We start from the raw sequence: 21,453 nt of genomic DNA, 5'->3' as shown, positions 1-21,453 counted from the left end.
AAATAATTTTTGGCATCTTCACCAAAATGATATTATATTTTGAAAACAAAAAAGCATTTGCACTTAACATCGAAAAACCACAGAAGTTTTCACAAAAATTATGAAAGTTGGTACATAGTTCCTCTAGAAAGCATAGTGCAATTATTTTCTATCACTATCACCACATATGAATGGACATGCAATAGCTAAGACGCATCTTAAAAATCTGCAAGTTGATACTGTGTTACACTTATCAAAATCCTACTCTTGACACCTGCTGAGAAAAAATGGAGAAAAATTTTCTCACTTGAACAGGACATGTTTATATTTCTCTTTAATTTTACCATAAGCTGAATTTTTAAATAAGAAATGAGACATTTAATTTTCTCTTTATTAATTCAAAATCTTTATTGTAGGACAATAAAACTTCTGAAAAATAAATATAGTTAAGCTCATGAATATTTTTCTTTTGTTTTTTTTTTTCAAAACTGAGTAAAATCATTTTAATTATTTTTATCCATTTGGAACTGATGATCATTAACACATCTTCCTGGCACAAGTTTAAAATGATTGGACTTCATATTACAGTAGAATTCCTATAATCTGCATGTCTTGAGATAAGGGATTTTGCACATTAGTGAGTTTTAAGAATAAATGGTCATGCCTTCTAATAACGAACTAATTAAAACATACACCTATCTTAAGAATTTTCAGCTTAACTTTACAAAATATAAAACTATTTCAAATACAATTACATACAAAGAAAGTAATGCTAATATAAAGGGGAAATGTAGTGAATAGTTAAAATATGAAAATGTTTTGAGGAAATAAAAATACAAAAAGTGTTTTGTGCATTAAAAAATGCACCTGTCAGAAAATAACTTTCAAAGTAACTTTTATGTGATTAAATGACAGAAAAGAAAATAAATATACTGTCTATAAAACATTCAAAAACAATGATTTCCCAAGATTTAATTCTTAAGTGAAGCCCACCATTATGTACCATAAATGAACATCTGGATTAATAATGGTGCAAAAAGTGCCAGAATTGAAATTCTTGATTTATTAAAAAGAAATTTCTCTTTTTTCAGCCCTTCTTTCCTCATTGAGTTCTCCGTTTTTAACATCGGAAATATCTTTATAATGGCTATTTTCAGGAACCTATTCATATTTGCTATTGATGCTTGAACTATGAAGAATGTAACAAAATCAGTAATGAAGTGCATTTATGTTTGAACAAAATATCTAAAAAGGTTAGGACCAATTAATTCTTGACAAATACTATGTAATTTTAAAATTAACCACATGAATTCAAAATCAATATTAAAAGGTGGCAAAATACATACCTAAAAGGAAAGGTTTACTCAACCCATTAACCACTGGTGTTGCGTTGACGCAACGGTCAAAATAAATGCGTATATAAATATAACTACCTAAGATATTTTATACCAGCAGATGATTTTGCGTAGGGAATATTATGAAGATTATTTGTGTAAAAAATATTTGCCTTCAACAATCATTTTGTTTATAATAATTAATCTCATACTTTAAGCAAAATGTAAACAAAATTTTCGACCAAATATTTTTGCTGAAAATATTTAACGAAAGAATCGGCGTCTTTATGAGTGATCTATTTTTAGTCAAGGTCACCGTTTATCAGAACATTACATCAATCAGATGTTTAAATTTGTGTTGGGATAGAAGGGAAAACAGGTGTTGCGTTGACGCAACGTCAGCAGGGATTGGGTAGTCAATCTCCTTTTTGACTCATTCCTTTTGATGTTCTGGTTGTTTAAAAGTGCCTAGAACGATGTATCTTACATTAGAAGAAGCCCTTCAAAGATTTTTTGATGAAGAAACTGATTATGATAATGTTAATAATGACCAGAATGAAACTGATATTGTTGTTGTTCCCCAGAAATTGCAGAGGCTAGTGATGAAGAAGAAAGGAATGGCAATGTTTTAAATAATGATAATGATATTTTGCCAAATGATACTGCTGGGGAAGTTGAAATTGGAAAAGTTGGGGAAAGAAATAAGTTTCAGCCTTCTAAAAACAGTTATAGTCATACTAAAAAGCTTAAAAAGCAGAAGACTGAAATCTTGAAGTGGATAAAAAAAGGAACTGTTAGTTATGTCTATCTAAACATACTAAATATCACCACATTTTACTACCGGAAATATAAAGTCTCTTTTAGATTTCAGACGCGAGAATGCATTATTTCTTTTGCAAACTCCTATTGAGAGTGTAGAACTAGCCAGAAATAGATCAGCGACAGGAAGACCTAGTAAACTCAGCATTCAAAAACCATTGCATGGAGATGGTAGACATTTTATCGTAAAGTCCGTTGATAACAAAAGACTTTGTTGTAAAGAGTACCATAGCCAGACTGTTTATAGATGCAAGCTTTACATCATGATCGTAATCAAGCTTTTCATGCTTGAATCTTTCAAATGAAATAATCTGTATTTGTAAAAGAAATACAATGTATATTTTAATATTAAATTAATTACAAGTAAAGTGATTCGAAGATTTATAAAACGTTATACAGCTAAAAAGTAATCCTACGCTTCGCTCACAAGAAACATCACACGAGTACAATCCTACTCACTAAACATCTGTAGTCTTATTCCGCTGACGTTGCGCGAACGCAACACTCGGTTTTTCCACAGGTAAGAGCATTTTTTTTTTTTTTTTTTAATTTTCAATGTAAATTTATGTTACAAATGCTTAATTTAATATTTGTTATTATTTTCATGAGAAAGGAAGCATTCCTTGTAGTTTTGGCGATTAATGGGTTAAAGCAAATGATTTGCCGAGATTCATGATCTGCATTTATTATAAAAACAGAGCACTGAAAATTTGTTCGGCTCACTTCAATAACATAGTAAATTTGCTTTTTCAATCAAAATATGTTATTGTGTTTTTTATTAAAAAATTGATTTCCATATGCATAAAGAAAAATTGCCACTGAATTTTCTGAAAATTAATATTTTTTTTTGTTTACATTCAGAACAGATTATAGGAATTCTACTGTATTACATTAAGAAATTTGCTGATTAATGCAATTTGAAACATTCAGTATTTGACATAGTGGTCTTTACCTGCGTAGTAATCAAAACAAATTCAAACACAAGAACTCGCCTATATATATATATATGTGTGTGTGTGTGTTTGTAGGCATCTATTAATCCTTTGGTCGATCGTCACATACACACATAATACTGCACGGGAATTTACAGTACAGCATTTCTAAGAAATAACGTAGCTTTGGAATGAACAAAAGGTTTGCATTAACTCATAAAGATTCCAATTATGTGTCACAATGGTTTGTTTTATTAATTAAAGAAAAAAGTATTATTCAAACTAGAATTTTAAATAAGCGCTTTAACCTAACATGCTAAATGGTACTTAAAGACTAAAATATTCAAATTAAAGTATGGCAGTTAGTATACTTGTAGTTAATCTGACAAATATTAACCTTTTACACAAAATGCACAATTCTCAGTTGATTTGTTGCATTACACACAGTTCTGACTGAGAGTTGCCTCATAAATGCAAAAAGGTTACATGTAATATTTTTGGACAATTTAAATAATGTAACATTTTTAATAGTCACTAACATAAAATCTACATATATAAATGAATCAATGTAAATTTTGAAACTACTAAATTTACATTCAGTACCTTTACGGAATAAATAAGTAATAAAAACATAAACAATGCTTTTGAAACTGCAAACAGAGAACTCTTAAATTTAATAGGAAAGAACTAAGAAAATCTGTGCATCACTTTAATACTGGAAGTCAATTGCCAACACATTAAATTAATTTTAAGATTTAAACTGAAATTTTAATGGTATCTAGACATCCTCAAAATGTAATTTTTGTTTGAGTTGACATATATGCATTAGATTTTTATATTAAAAGTTTTATGTTAGAAGAGTGCAAAAATAGTACACTCAAGCTACAAATGTTAAACAATAAAAATCTGACAAAGCCTTAGGACTGATTTAAAATATACAAGGCATTTTTTAAGATAACCTGACATTTTAAAATATAAACTAAGCAATAAATTTTATGGTGTGTATAGTTATAAACATCATATTTCAAAATGCGTTGGAAAATCTATATTCCTCAAGAGATATTCTGAAAGTTACTAGTTCAGCATTCGGCGACAAGTTTTGAATATTATTTTTGTAAAATACCTGGGAGGAAAATAAAAATTTTAATAAATTTATATTTTATGCATTAGGATAGTTCTTACTTTTCAAAATGGTAGCTAACAGACTTATGAGGACATGAGAAAGTAATATTAAATTCAAGATTTCAGAAACATTTTTATGATTGAGTTTAAAGAATCATTAACAAGCATCTACATCTTTAAATTAGCAAATCACATTATGTTTGTTGCTAACCATTAAATTTGCAGGTACAAATACTCCGGCAATGATGGCAAATTGCAATACATGGCATACAATGACTTCACAACACTCATCTCTAAGTGTTCTAGATCAAAACTGGGTAAATGTGTAGAGCTTATCTGGTTAAATGAGCTTTTGAAATTACATTTAACATCTAATGATCATGTTTAGGAATGAACATTTTAGAGTATTTACTTGGTGAAATACTAGAAAGAGGAAATTCAATATAGGACACATGAAACATACCAAACAATTTTGATACTTTGAAGGATCTTTAAAAAATACAGTATAACGTTGATTGATATTGAATATATAAAAAATAAGGAGAAAACTTTTTCTAAAATTTTCTAAAATCCATTTCAGAGTCGAAAAGTAATTTTCTAACATCTTTTACGTACAAAATATAATTTATGAATACTGAGAAAAATATTTTCTTTACATAAATTTACATTCAAGAAAGAAGTTTAAAAAACTGGAACTATAAAATTAAAAATCATAAAATAACAACTTTTACACACATACAATAAGCATACGATCATCATGCTTATTTAGACTTACCGAAATAGTGAATGAATTTAAATTAGCACAAAACTGGAGTTAGTTTATGATAGGGTTGATAATTTTTAGTCACTTTTGCACTATGTTTGGATGATAAGGTTATCAACGGTGACCTTCTGAATTTCATTGCACAGCAGTAGATGTGTTTAAGGTTAACATCGTTTTCATTTGGACAGTGTTGATTTATGCGATGCTAAAAGTCTTAATGAGAAATTACCAACCATACAAACTAAAGATTTATGGAGATCAATATTTTCTTTCAAACTTCAGAGAATATCAACACGTTAGACATATTAAAAAATTTGACTAATTTTTCAGTTCCAAAACACAGTTTACATTAAGAGCTTATAGTTTAAGCACTTGAGATTACAGTTAAATACAACTTCAGAACCACATTTAATTTCTCTAGCGATTTTATTAATGAAAATTAAGCAGATTATTTTATCAATATAATGTTTTATGTATATATATATATATATATTGTGTGTGTGTTTACATTTAGCAGATTTCATACATGAATAACTTCAATGAATTTGACTTTATGACAAGATCTACAAGTTTTCAGCTGAATTTCATGTTGACTCACAAGCATATGTACACAGCAATAAAAATGAGAAGCTATAAATATCATCAACATCAGCGAATATTAGAAACATTAGGCAACTAACTAATCACAGAAACACAAGTTATAATAAATAACAAAATGCTTGCTGCAACATAAAAAATTATCTTCATCAATAAAACTCAGACTAGCAGATGAACACATGAAACGACCTCCATACCTTCAACTCAAGTCCATGATTTTAACAAACTAGGGAAATAGCTAGGTGATTTAAATTTTAAGCACATGTGTCACTGTCACTGACCTAATTATTAACATGGCAGAGGTCAGCTGATTCTAGAAAATATAACCCAACTGCCACAGTATATGACAGAGTAGTATATCCTGGGGATACTAAACAGTCAGAATTGCCTGTCATACAATAACAGTACCATTATCAAAAATTTTCAAGAGCTGATAGATAAAATGAAAAATATGGATTTGTACAATAAAATGCAGCACATAAGGGAAATGCTCTTAATTGAACAACACAGATTCAGGATCTTGATTAGCCAGTTGCTTAATGTGTCTAAGCACATCTTTTTTAGTTATGATGCCCAGCAAACGCCTGAAAAAAAATATAACATGTTAATACGTTACACAAATTGAAATATAGTGAATAAAAGGCTGATATGAAGAAAATTACACACATTTAATAAAAATACACACTTATATTAGTTTTAAAAAATTTTAAGATAAATAAGTAACGATCTCAATACAAAGCTGAAATTAAAAACACAGTCAAAGATTCCTGCTTATACACTAAATGCATTATTCAAACTCATACTTGCTTTGTCATATTGATTTGTAATCTACTAACAGCACACATCTGATTCCATAACAATTTCAGTATTAATCAATGTTTTCCAAAAGCCTCTAAAGAGAATTCTGTGCACAAAAAAACTAAATAATATTTGTCCCAAGTGAAACTGCCTATTAGAAACTTTTTAATGACATTTTTGCAAGATGAAAATCAGAGAAAACTCTGTTTAGGGAAGACATTTTTCACAGAAGCAGATCCTGGATGAAATTCCAGTGACAAACATCTGTATGCTGCATTAATAAAATATTAGGTTTTGAACTTCAAGCAAATACAGTAAAATATGATAAATTTTCTTGCCATTATCAAAAACTATATTCAAAATCTGCATTTAAATCATTGCACATGTCTTAAGCCATCATTTTGCAGTTAAATTTAAACCCAGAACCCTCTTTGGAATCCACCTGGCATACAATTTCTAGAATATGTGTTTCGCAACGATTTTATGCACCACAAATCGCGATATCCACGGGAAATGGCTACCAAGTTATGTAATAGTAAAGCAATGATTCCGCAGAATTCATTGCTCTAAAAGGCAGTCATTGATGAGGGATGGCAATTGCAGCGCTGTTTGTCATGGATACTTTGCCTACCTTCAGGATCGATCCAGTTTTACATCCCTTCCTGCAAACTAAATGCCACTAGGATGACAACCTGTGAACACCTCTGTATAAGATGCGAGGGCCGCACATTGTCAAGCAATTCCCCCTTAAGAGAAAATAAAACAAACTCAGCTTGTATAGAGTAGCAGCCTTGATCCCACAATGCAGACTTTTTAAAAGAACTCTCTCTCTTAACCCTTCGGGTTGAATTGGGAACCAGGAACTTGTGAAAGCATGGGTCTCGGAGATCACCCCAGAAGAAAGCACAATATGGACACTGTTGAAATCCCAACAGCAATGATGAATCATCTGCTTGCTCATCCCATCCAGTCTATACAATAAACACAACTGTCTAACAACACAGCTATCAATGGATTTTGATCGGCTCTACCTTCTGCATGTTAAAAAACTTTATCACAGACCAAAACTTGCAGTCGGTGGGAGAAGAGATAAGAGACAAAATCTTTGTGTGCTACAATGATTTTAATATAAGTGACCAGGAAATAACAACTGTCACATAGGACAGCCACACCCACAAACACTCTGGCTTGTGCCTTCACGACTTGGTCTTTTACAGAGCCATATTTTGGCAATCGGAGGGGGGGGGACCTTACTTTAAAGATGATCCCAGTAGAATCAAGAATTTTTAAAAGATCTCCAGTTTTTTAACGCAGTTTTCAGTATTTATAAAATTCTCAAATTCACTAATCAAAGGTATAGACATAGTGCCCAGCAAATTAACTTCATTATTTTCTTATTGTGTGCAATTTTCTTATTGTGTAATTACCATTTTCTCAAAAGTGTGTGTGTGTGATTATGGCAAAGCCTCGATGGCTATCTGCGTAAGGGGAGGGATGACTTTGTGGAGGACTTTCTAAGGCAAACTGACTCATACACACGTTACACACGGGGAAACCACAAAAAGGCCCTTGTAACCAGCCCGTTCGTGGGATTCGAACCTCGGACCGAACTACCAGCGTTCAGCGACTTTACCGCTCGGCCACTGGTGGGCCATTTTCTCAACAGAATTACTTAAAATATGCAGCTTCTTACTTTTTCAGTTCTTTCTCCCCTTTACATTTGGAATATTAACACAAATTCCTTTTTATTCTTTCTAAAGACACATTAGATAAATATGAATTAAGCTCTAGACACTGATATCTATTTTCAAAAGCAGGATTTCAAAAAATATTCTTAAGAGACTCACTCTCGTTCAGCAACTCATTTACAGGCTATGTCAGAAACTGAATTAAGCAGAAGAAATGGTTATGTAAACACATATCAGAATGAAGAAAAGAAATGTCTCAAATTCCAAGTGAAAGAGGAATTTGTAGCAACATGTCTAATTAACTATTCTAATATTCTGATTATCTGCACCCCTGGTTTCAACATTCAGTAGAAGTGGCAGCTTTTTGGCATATTTCTGAGTAAATGTAGGTCAGTAGCTAACCAATGAATGCGAGTATGACACGCATGCTTGAGTACAAGTGGATTTACTTTTCTGATAAAATTTTTATAAAAAAAATAAACGCTTCATTTTTCTTATAAAATGCTTAAAAATGCTTTGAATCTTATGAAACACTTTTTTTTTTTATTATTACTCATGAATAAAATGGCACTTCTGAGCTAGCCAAACAAATGTTTTCAACCAAACATCACCAATCAGCTGGTGACTTTCAGAGGGTTGCAGATAATTAGAAAAGACTGACCATATCTCGTATTTTCAGAAAAAATTTATTAAAAAATAAATACACCAACTACATATATAGGAAATATACCAACTACACAACTGCCGGCTTAACAAGCAGATTTTTCCCGGGAGAGGGGGGAGGAAGGGACAGAAAAGTATAAAGTAAATTTTCCAGGGAAAACACATCTATTTTAGCATAAAAAATATGCATTTAACATCAATCACTTGTTAAGCAAAGTTTCTTCTTTTGTAAGAATAATGAAGGTAAAATGAGGATTTATTTAACTCAAGTTTATGTTTCCAATAAAGGTTATTTTCCATAATTGGAGACATCATATTTTTTCTTTCACATTTTATCAAAAGCCATACTTTGGGTTATTTTAGTACTCCAAGTAAGGAATCTCATCTTACACAATTTATGCAGTCTTGACAGGATATTCTGCATTTATTTATAATATTTAAATAATATATTAAAAAATTAACTATAATATTCAAATAATGCTTTTTAAAAATTTCTACAATTATAAAGATGGAAAAATTAATCTATTTTTCCTTTCTTTAAAAATGAAAGGAGCTCTGCCATATCTTGGAAGCCCTTAAGTAGTCATGTAGGTTTGCTAAATGATAAAACTTCTGATGGGTTCTTCTATAAGTAACTGCATTTAAGTAATTATGCATTTATGATACACAGTCTGAAATTATATATTTTAAATGTATTAGTACTGAAGAAATCAATACAATTTGGAAGTAAAATCAATCTAAATTAAATCATAACAGAAAATTTCTATTATACTTGTGCTAGATTTCTAAATTGTATGCCTAATTATCAGTAACTTTTACCATATTAACAGCAATAATTTCTTTAGCTATTTTGACATTCTGGAATTTATATAGTTTGAATTTGATGCTTGAAGGCTATCTCCCCTCAGTTTATAAAAATATCAAAATTATATTATACTATATGTTTCCTATTATTTTTCTCCTATTGCAAACACAAAGAAGTATGAATTAGAAGTTTTAAACTTTATCCTAATATATGAAGAATCATTATCATCATCATTATAATTACTTTTGTTTACAATGTAGTAAAGAATGGGATGGTCCTATCATACAGTTTTATTTCTAGAATCCCAAAACTATTCTGAATCAAATAAGACCGAATATACACAATATTAATATGGATTCATAGACTAAATATTATATATATTAATATACAGCCAATGTGTTATTGATTGTTAATTATGTTCAGCCCTGTAATTGAGAATGCTATTATTTAACATTTTTTAACAACATTCATATTTGAAACCTAAATAAAACATCATATGCTAACTTTTAGAGTCTCAAAATGTTCATTCATCTTTCTTAGAGAGTTTTCAACCCTTTATGATGCTGCAGTTTTTACACAGAATCACAACATTTCACTAAAAAAAAAACTGGTCTAAAATATGTACATGATCTCTAACTTAGAATAAATATAGAATTCAATGCAACTTTGCTTACCCATTATATTTTTTAAATATATTAATAGATATTATATTTATATTTGCTTACCCATTATGTATAACGAGTGTTTGCCGTAAGCCAAGTTTACGGAACATGTCAATGACTGTTTCCATTGGTGTCTGATCAGTAATAGTGATAGGAGCCTATTTTTAGTGAAAAAAAAATCAAGATGTATAAATTCAAATTGCGACTAAAGTCTACACAATATAAAAATGGACAAATGAATATTTCCTTTATATGCAATATTTTCTTTTCTAAGTTTTCTGAGCTATCATGCATTTGCTTCAATAATTACCTAAAATTATTTTCATTCATAATAAGTTTTAATTTTTGCCATCTACAAAAATATTTTAAATACTGCTATTTCTGGAAGAAAGGCAATATCAGTGTAAAAGCTGTACTTGAGAAAAGCAGGGAGAGGTGGGGGAAACTAAAATTGTACAAGAATGTTGCATTATGCTAATTTGCATATGACATCACTGTGAACAACACAGTAAAAAAATCTTGACTTATGTCATGATATAAGCCCTATCAATTAAGGAAAATGGATGAAATGAAATCATAACTCAAAAATAAACTGCAGAAGAAAAATGTTGAAAATATACTTACATTTATGAATATACTTAAATTTACCAGCTAAAGAAGTTCATATATGTAACATTCATACTACATAATAACAAATATTGCTACATTGAGACATATTTTAGACAGAAGAAATGAGATATTACAAAATAACAGTAAACTGTATATCATACAATGCCACCAAAATTGGATTCTTCACCATCAGAATTAAAAAACTTAGCAAATACTGATTTAAGTTTGGATTTAAATAGTCCCAAGTCTGCCAGATCATCATATTCATCTTCTTTTTCATTTGGAGGAGAGTCAAAAGCTAATGGTGTATCATCCCTATTTACTATCTGTAATAGATTTTTTTCTCTCCTGCCAATAATACCTATCACATATTTTAGAAACGATTTTTTTTTATCCTTCCTGTCGATTGGGAAATGTTGCCTGAGGTGCAGTTTAGATACACAAAGACATCTTTTTCTGTCCATAAATCTGCTTACACCAGCAAGGCCCTATATTTAAGTCATGTATCTTAATTTGTTGCTTTTACATTTGGCTATCTTATAGTACTATTATACCACTTATTTTATCTTGTTTCTGTTATGGATATTTTCTAGTTCTTCTTTTTCAGCTCTGTAATGTAGAATACATCGCTCGTCCACTCAAATTCTCGAGCTGTTACTCTATTTCCCATTTCTACAGCATGGGAAATTGCACTAAGCTTAAAACTAGCACTGTAACTTCTAGGCTATTTAAGTATCATTCTCAAAATTTTTCTACTTCCTTCTCACTTAAAAATTATCCAACAAGTACTTGTAGCAAAGTTGATGGGATCTGTAGAATGTCAAGAAGACTCAACTCGTACTGAAGGGGAAATATACATCAGAGTTCATCATTGTAATGCAGGTAGAGTTGTGTTCATGTTGGAAGAACCACAGTAGATTTACAATCGAAAAGAGAAGGAAAGATGCTGAATACCAGATGTTTATCAGTTTAGGTACTTCATGATTAGATGGTTCATCAAAGAACAGAGATTATACAAAATGATGTGAATGGTGATTTGAATATGGAAAGAATATAATTGTTTCAAGATTGTGCTTAAGGTGAATAAGGCATGTAGGTGAGTTCAAAGGAAAGAATATAAACACAGCAAAGTTTGCATACAGCAAACGTGTGGTATTCTAAAGCATCAAGGTCATCAAGATATTTACAATGACATCTTATGGAATATTATTTCATAAGCGTTTGCAGGCGATGCTACAGCTGCTGAAAGTTTAAGCTTTAAGCATGTCAGCACCATGGCATTTCTTCTGGAAATTATTGTATTTTTTATGGGTTACAAGTGTGACAAAATTTTTATAAACTTAAATGCAACACATATTCTCATATATTCCTGGATATCTCTAAATATGTAAACACAGCAGGCCATTTAGCAAGTTCTGCTACATGACTAAATTGTAACACACATATTTTGAGGAATATGGGATCATCACAACACCTATGGCAACCCAAAAAATTTTGCTCATATTTTGGCAGCATAAAAATGTTACAATGGTCAAACTCTGTGGTTTATTAGCAAGAAGTCCTCTGTTTTGAAAGTATGGATATTAACTGATTCTTGATGGCAGAATGCCATCAAAAGCATTGCACTATAATTTCAAGCCCAAGTTAAGTTAAAAAAATATTGAAACTGTTTAAAATGCTAAATTATTGTTCTCATGTGCTTAAGGATCAATACTTCACCAAAGTAAATGCATTGTTAAGGATTCTGAAAAATTAATGTAGTCTAAGCGTTATTTAATGACCATTGTCATTATAACATGCCTGAAATGGATAAAACTACTGTTCACACAGAAATGAAGATATTTTTCATTCAAGATTAATTTACAACAGTTAATAAATACCTTTTAAAGTCATATTCATAGTATGAAAATTAATAGACTTTAAAAGAAAAAACAGCTACTGTACACGAATGATGATATCAAATATGACGGGGGACAAGTTATTAAAACTATACTTATTAGGCATGTAATTTACAATATAACGGTAAAATGATTATAGTTACAGCTTGGTTCAAGTAGCAAAGCTTAGAGATATTAATTAGTATCATGGGCAACAATAACTGCTGCTATACAACCCAGCAAATAGAAGAAGAGACACAAAATGTCTCTCTTTCTCTATTTGCTGGGGTGTAACAGCAGAAGTGTGTCAGTGCACATAGTTATGGCACGTAGCTGAAGCTCAATCTGTTAAAGGTAGTTTGAGGTGTAGTAGTTACTGTGTGATCATAAATCTAACATGATTAACAGAAAATAGATCTCATAAATATGTGCACTCTATGTAAATATTCAGCAGTCTTTAATCACTTGGTTCAATCTGGTTTGGGTTCAATCCCAGGCGAACAGGATGGCTACATGGTTGGGTTTCATGAATATAAGACAGTTTTCCTTAGAAAGTCCTGAATGAAAGTATCTCTCCTCTTAGGCAGATAACCACCACGGCTTTGCTATATTCAAATAAGCTAATACGTTAATACATAAGCCATAAAACATCGAAGCAATCTACGAGTTGCTGGGTAGTGAACATCACATTGCACTATTGGTAACAAGCTCCATGAATGACTTTCTAGGTTTCCCCAAGTGAGCTTTCTAAGGGAAACTGATTACAGACTTCAACCCTTCAGAGATGTAATAGTGGCTGTTAAAAATATAAATAATGTATACTAAATGTGGATGAAATTGAAATGCAGTGGATACTAAACAATAAAGTTTGATGTACAAGTGTTTTGGTGATACATTTTGCAGGAATCACTTATGCTGTTGCTATGGTACCACCAGACATATATGTGACCATTGTGTTGCAGATAAAAGTGGGATTTATCTTCTCACATTATGTCGTGTCCCTTCATCTGTAGAATTCTAAGTCATGCTGCAATTGCACAGAATTGTAATAAAAAGTCAAATGTAGCAAAGGAAATAAAAACTGCTGCTATGGATGAAGCTGAATCATACATGAATAAATGGGTTATTCTGCAATACACACTAATTCTTGAGTGAGGATATGAAATACAGTTGAACCACCTCTAATAACCATGCACACATGGATGTTTACTCTTTCACTAACTGGCATGACAGCACTACTGAGATCAATCATACTGGTAATTGTGTACCAACAATGGCATTTGTCTATTGCTATGGTGACATTCTGTTTAATATGAGCAGCAATTTCTCAGGTATATAATTTTTAATCTTAACAATCTACAGTCTATCCACAATCAAAGGTAATTTTAAAATGGCATAGAACATTAGTGCTAAATGCCTATGGGAATGGATGCTTTCATTGAAGAATTTCTATGGCAAATTAGTTCATGTTCACATTAAACATGAAGAAAATGTGTAAACCAACAATGCAGCCAGGCTGGGTTCGACCATCCACAATCAAATGTATACACACTGGCCAACGAATTATAAACCGTTGAGATTTTCATTTAAATGCGTGCTAGAAATAAAGTATGCAAGATTTTTTTTTTTACGATGTGGGTTACACATGCTTAAAATGCAAGCATAAGTAATGTGTAAGAGTGCTTTTCTCGAAGAATGAAGTAAAATGAGAAACAGACAGATTTTTCGCCGTTTGAAAAAGGGCTTATTGTTGGTGCCAGTTTAGCAGGGGGCCTCGATTCTGAGGATGACAAATCTCACTGTGTTCTCAAACGCAGCCATATCAAAGGTTTTCAAAAGCTGGAATCAGAACCCACAGTTTATCTCTAGAAGATGCAACTGCCATTCGACCACAGTTTTCCACGACAGTGATCGGCATCATCTCTGACAAATTGTATGGCAAAGCAGGGACTCTACTGTGCTTCAACTGACACAGATCATAAACCAAGGCTCTTCCCAGCAGATTTCAGCTCGAACTGTGTGCAGAGAATATGAATGCATAGTTAGGTACCTGTGAGAAAACCACTCATTTCTGCTCAACATGCACGAATTTGTTTGCAATGGTTTCAGGAAAGACACTGGACATCTGAGGGTTGGAAATGGGTATCGTGGTCAGATGAATCATGTTACACCTTATTTTGCACTGATGAAAGACATCAAATTTGGCAAAAATTCAATGAATCCATTATGCCTTACTCGCACTGTGAAAGAGTCTGATGCGAGTGTCATTATATGTTCTGCCAGCATGGAAGTGATGCTCTGGTGTTCCTCGAGGGTAAACCAACAGCTATGAGATACCCAGATACACTGGCACATCAAGTGCACCCTTAAATGTTGCATTTTTACTGTGATAGCAATGGATACTTCATGGACCAGGTGTTCAAAATTGGTTCGCTGAACACCAGTCTGACTTCCAACAGCTTGCCTGATCACAGTACAGCCCGGGTCTTAACCCCATAGAAAATGTATTGGAAAGGATGGAAAGATGCATCTGACAGAACTCTCCTTTTCCATCTAATTTAGAAGATATAAACAATTGCATAGCCAATGAATGGTACTCTCTGGACGTAAATGCACCCCAGAAGCATGTAGATACGATGCCCAAATGAATCTGAGCAGCTATCCATGCAAAAAGTGGTCCAATAAAATATTGATCTTGGGTTTCTAATTCATTGGCCAGTATATGTATGCCTGCCATATTGTTTGTTGAAGTAAAACTCAAAAAACCTATTTTCTAATCAAGTAATATCAACAAAATGACTTTGAACATGAGACAAGAATATCCCTGCTGTTTGATGTTTGCATTCCTTCAGATGATAAGTATTTTCAGTTAATGTTTTAAATGCATCATGGATTTCTGATACAGTACTTTATATTTAAATTTGTTTCTTTCAAATAAAGGAAACAGCATAATAGAGTAATATAGAAGATAAAGATATACATACACACCATTAACTTATATTTTAAAATAAGTTTATAGTGAGTAACATTCATTGGTTTCATATAAAATAAATTACTAAATTACATAGTTCACGAGAAAATGTGCTAGGTCTAGATGCCTGAATGGAATGCCTAAATGGAAGTTACAGAGATGCATCTTAAATTGCCAATGTAATGAAATAAAAAACAAAATATATTAACCGATTTGGGGAAAAAGAATTTTTACACATAAAATGTTTTAAATAATTTCACTTTAGATAAATATGAAGTATGAATATAAATTTTAATTTATAAATTAAGAAATTAGTTATATGTAAAAATAAAAAAATTGGTGATCAATGAAATACATACCAAATCTAAAATTTTACGAAGTTTCACAGGGGGAGGCCCATTCCATGGGGTAGGTATATGGCTCGTGAAAATAACTCTGGAATTTCCAACAACACCTTCTTGAGTTCTTTTGGCGCTTGCTAAAAAAATTTTTCAGTAGGTGTTTCAGAAGTTAAGATGAATTACATGTAAGAGTTTGCTTAAATGATATCACAAAGATTATATATGTTTGCTTAGTGGAATACTGAAAGCAGATAATGGCTAAATGGGAAAGGATGCCTTCTCGTGGAATTTAGGGGAATTTAGCTTATATTTACATTACACAAGAGTTAAAGACAAAAATATCTTTGTAGCTAGCCAGTTTACATGGATTTAACCCTAGATCATTTGACCTACCAGTTTTACTTACCATACATATTTGGGTACTTGTGCAAACAAGGAAGATTATGAATGCATGAAAGTAAAATAAAGACATAGATAATAATAATAAAAATGTTTATATTAGTTCAATTAGCTTCACATCTCTATTATAGGCAATAATGTAACAGTCTGTATGGATTTAAAAACACAGTTGCTATTGTGATGCAGTGGTCAATATACTAGTCCTGTTATTTTAAGCCCTGGGTTTGAGTTTCTGGCAAGGTACAAGGAAGACTTTAAGAAATATTATAACCAACCTGGATTAGTTGATTGGAAAGTCATTCCTCTTCCCAGGCTGTACTTTAAGTAGGAAGAAAAATGTAAGTTAATTAAACACACATGCATTTTTATAATGAATACTCAACAATGAGGTCTGGTTTGTGCTGAGAGTAAAGTGAAATCAGTAAGACTCCTCACCTTAGAAAATCCTAATATGATTAGAAAAAAACTACTGCCATGCACGATTCAAGCAACTAAAAAACAGTTTATGGAAATGAGAATGTTTTAACTTCTTATTTGATATGACTATTTTATAGAACTATATTGATTAGTCAATTACTAGAAGCAAAAATTAAATACCTAATATAACATTTTGAAATACTGAATATTGTCTACAATTTCATTAAAAATATAAAATTAATGACATGCCCATATACAATGTACAAAATATAAAGCTTTATGTTCTTCAGATGTGGATTTACATATATTTATAGCTTTGAAAAAAATTTCTAATCATTTGGTTTCTTTAAATTAGATAACACACTGTTATTTGCTAATATAAAACACCAGTAGTATTAGAAAATTATCTGTTACAATCAAAGAGATAAAAAGTTTCTGTAGAAGTTTTTTTACAATGCATTACATAAAAATTACACAGTAGAATAACATAAAGTCCATTAACCCTCTGACCATGAGTACAAATTTAACAAAAACACAGAATTGGATTCAAATGAAATCATAAGGTTATGAAAAAATAGCAGTTCTACTGCATTAATGTATTACAATATTTAAGCACTAATGTTATAAAACCATTCCCCACATAATATTCAGGATAAACAGTCAACACACTATTCACAGATCCCATATGAGAGGGTTAAGGCTTAGATATAACAAATCCATTTTAATTTATTGGGACACAGATTAAACGAATAAAGTACATGAAAATGTGCTGAAGCACATCTAAACTTAATAATTGTGGCAAATATAAATTTTAACTTATAAATCTTGAGAAATATATTCACTAAAGCACTCAGAAAGACACAAACAAAAATCAAACTTTATTTTAATAACTTACCAATAGCCAAACTTAAATCACGTCGTAATACAAAACCAACCAAATACTGAGATTCTGTTGACACTATCACTGGAAATCCATTATGGTCAGTTGTATTTAAGAGAGTCTCTATGTAAATTAAAAAAAAAAGTAAGACTTAGAGGCACAATAAACTGATAAAATTTTACTTTAATAAAATGCATGCAAATATAGTGTTAAAGAATATATACTTTATAACTAAATTCACTAAATTTAGTTATAAAATATATTAACACAAAAGAAAAAAATTCTGCACAAATAAATGAAATGATAATTCTGCGCAATGATAATAATTCTCTAATAATAATAAAATATTGGATCATCAAGTAAGTTACTACTGATTCTATTACCCTTCAACTGTTTAAAAAACGATCTCCTTTTTTGAAGATGATTTTTACTACATCATATGCGTTTTGACAGAAGTTCAGACTCTCTAAAAAGCGAAGAACACTCAGCTTTGCATTACTTCTTATATTAAAACAGAACTTCAATTCAGGAAAATATGACTTCTTTCACTTTCTATACTGGTACATCAAGTTTTGATGGTTCCTCAAAGTCTATATATGTCTTAAAGTGATGCATCTTATCTGTTCCTTAGAAAAAATGATATATGAACAGTTATGAAAGAATAACTTCCTTTATATTAAAGCCATAAAATTTTGTGCACCTTAAATGATATCTGAAGAAACTGGTGGAGCAAACATGATAGCTTAGGGAAAAAAAAAGGGGGGGTTCAGAGTTCTTACCTATGTTTCATATTAATTCCAAAGTTATTTTTCTTGTCTCTGAAGTAAGAATAATTTAAGATAATGATGCAGCACAAAGGCAAAAATAAACAAATCAATATTTTCTGAAATACAGACTTCACTGGATTTCAGAAAATATTGAATACTGTATTGTAAACGTTACATTTACAATACATCCCTCAATGTTCAACTGATATACAGCACATAGAAGGTCGAGACAACATCGTTGCAGATTTCTTATCTAGAATTGAACAAATTATGGGTAAAGAATCACAAACTTTACAGACATTAGCAATTTTCTTGAACAGTATCCACTACCTTTTTGGAAATGTTTGTGGTGTGAAACTTCAACGAATAATATCAGACCATACATCCCCAACAGTTATTGGAAGAAAATATTTCATCAAATGCATAACGCAGCCCATCTCTAATAAGAAAGGAAGAAAATATTTCATCAAATGCATAACGCAGCTTTACAGGCATCTGTAAAGCTCTCATCATCTAAATTTATTTGGCCAAGTATCTGTAAAGATGTGCAGCGTTGGACTCTATCTTGCATGGCTTGCCAAAAATGTAAAATTAATCGACACACAAAATCAAGTTTTGGTGATTTTCAACTGCCTTCAGAAAGATTTTGTGATGTGCATATTGATCTCATTGTACCCCTACCTCCATCCAAATGGGAATATTTACAAGCTCACTTACATTGACGGGTACTCTAAGTGGATGGAAGTAATTCCACTTAACAACATTTCAGCAGACACAGTTACCAAAGCATTTTATTCTACCTGGATTTCAAGATTTGGTATGCCGTCGCCTAGTCACAGATCATGGAGCGCAGTTTAGTTCAGAGTTGTTCAATAACCTACCAAAAATGTGTGGAATAAAACTGCAACATAAAATGGCTTACCATCCCCAAGCAAATGGGAAGGTAGAGCGCCTCCATAGATCTCTCAAGTCTGCACTTATAGTACACAAAAGCCTGGCCCTGGAGTAAAACACTTCCAACTGTTCTTGGCTTACGCACAGCTATGCAGGAAGACTATTGCTCAAATGGTTTATGGACAAAATATACGATTACCTGGAGAATTTTTCCAAGATAGCACAACTCCTACACCACCTGATATTTTTGTCAAGCAAGGGGAAAAAAAACAACAACTATGGAACAAATTGGACCCAGTATCCATTAAATATTCATCCCTAAAGACTTAAAGACAACATTATGTCTTTATTTGCAAAGATAGTTTAAAAGCAATTAGAACCTCCTTGCGATGACCCTTTTCAAGCGATTGACAGAAAAAAAAAATATTTTACGGTAAAAATCACAAAGATGTTACAGTGTCTATTGATAGATTAAAGCCTGCATATTTCTTGCAAATACCAGATGTTACTACAAAGCAATCAATGTCAATAAGACAACCTGTCAAACCTCGAACAGACTTGCCTTCTAAAATTAAAATGCTTCCTGCAAAACAGATGCACATAAGACGAACAATAAAACCACTTGTGTGATTTCAGGATTATTTCAATTAAGTGTATCAATAATATTTTTTGTAAATAGTGTGTTTTAAAGGTAATAATATACTATACTATAACTTAGAAGTTGTAGCTTGAACTTGTATAGAAATTTTAAATAATGATTAATATCATTTTTTTGTTTTGTTTTTTTGTTGTTTTGAGAATTGCAGCAAAAAGATTATTCAGCGTTGTTGTTCTAAAGACTTGTTTACGGTTGCTAAAAGTTTTAATAAAGATTATTTTTGATTTCAAAAGTGGATTAAAGATATTTGAAGAAACAGAGTTCTAATTGTAAAGATCAATTTTGGAGTGAGGAGCCAATACATTAATCCCCTGAACTGACTATAATACATTCATACCCTCTAGCAGAGATATTGACTTCCTTATTTCCTTTAAAGTTTTTGCATTTTTGTAAAATTTTATTTTGTTCATCACATACTGAACATCTTTAGAACATGACAAGTTTCTATTAATACCCTAAAATTAAAAGTTGTATAACAGAAGTTGTATTTGCAAGAAGAGGCACTAATGAGACAGAAATATGTGTGTGCTGCACAGATACCTAATTAATAAAACTATTTTTTTCATTTTTCAGTTTGCTGCCCCATTCCAAAATAATATTAGTGAAAATACTACTTGTTATCCATGAGTTCTTGCTGCTACAAACATCAAGGTTTTCTGCTTTTTGCAGTGACCAGTGCTGCCTTATTAATTTTTGGGTTCACATTGCACATTCATAACACAGTAATTAATTCGCACAGTTTCTTAAACCAACTGCTGTTTCACTTTTAAATGTTAACGTGTGTTCTGGTAAAGTTCTCTATTATGGCCCAGTTTAATCTGTATTATAAATTTTGTATGGCTTGTATTCATTTAGCAGTCCAAGTAAAGTGTATCATTATCAGTTGCATGATGATCTGTTTCTGAATTCTCACCAAGCAATTTCTGCTGAACAAAGTGAGATTTCATTTTCTGTAACTTGTTAGCTATTAGACAACTGATATAAAAAAGCTCGAGAAAGAGAAATATTTTTTAGCTTTCTAGATTGACTCCCTTCCAGAAAAGCAATTTCAATGTTTGTCAATGTTCTGTCCTTTTTTTTTTTTAATATTCTTGAGACATTTACATTTTTTTATTAGCCCTTCCTTAATTATAATTCCTTTTTTTTATGTAACTTGCACAATGCTGGTGGGGAAATTTCCAGTTCAAATGCAGTTTTTCTCTGGCCATAAATAACAAAAACATTAAAATCTTTTAACAATTCATCCTTTCCGTTCAGTCTTTTTCCTTGGCATATCGATAATGTTTTGAGCTGATGCAGGAGTAGAGTGATGTTAGGTTCTAGAATGTAGGGGAAGCAGAAATAGTCTTCAGTTTGAAATGTGAAAGAATGCTTTCAGTTTTGCATCTATCCCTGTGTGTTTTCCTGCATTTTAATAAAATGTTTTCATGTTTTCGGAATGACTTTCTTCATGGATTTTCCAAACATTCTGCAGCGGG

At 31.4% G+C, this 21,453-nt stretch overlaps 1 protein-coding gene across 4 annotated transcripts in view; it reads right to left on the bottom strand.

Annotated features, from left to right (window-relative positions):
- Positions 1-352: 352 nt before the first annotated feature.
- Positions 353-21,453, bottom strand: part of ClC-c (chloride channel protein 3) — a 232,470-nt gene continuing 211,369 nt past the window's right edge. For all 4 annotated transcript variants that reach the window (XM_035355011.2, XM_035355013.2, XM_035355012.2 and 1 more), the window contains 4 exons: positions 17,672-17,779; positions 15,979-16,097; positions 10,226-10,320; positions 353-6,130 (listed from right to left, as the gene is read on the bottom strand). In XM_035355011.2, the coding sequence (XP_035210902.1) occupies positions 6,040-6,130; positions 10,226-10,320; positions 15,979-16,097; positions 17,672-17,779 (413 nt within the window). In that variant the 3' untranslated portion in view covers positions 353-6,039. The remainder of the gene's footprint in view (positions 6,131-10,225; positions 10,321-15,978; positions 16,098-17,671; positions 17,780-21,453) is intronic.

This window comes from Stegodyphus dumicola, chromosome X1 (assembly GCF_044657685.1).
Source record: "Stegodyphus dumicola isolate Sdum_Otavi_A_Nest chromosome X1, ASM4465768v1".
Classification (NCBI taxonomy): domain Eukaryota; kingdom Metazoa; phylum Arthropoda; class Arachnida; order Araneae; family Eresidae; genus Stegodyphus; species Stegodyphus dumicola.
This window is presented reverse-complemented; position numbering and strand designations above follow the sequence as displayed.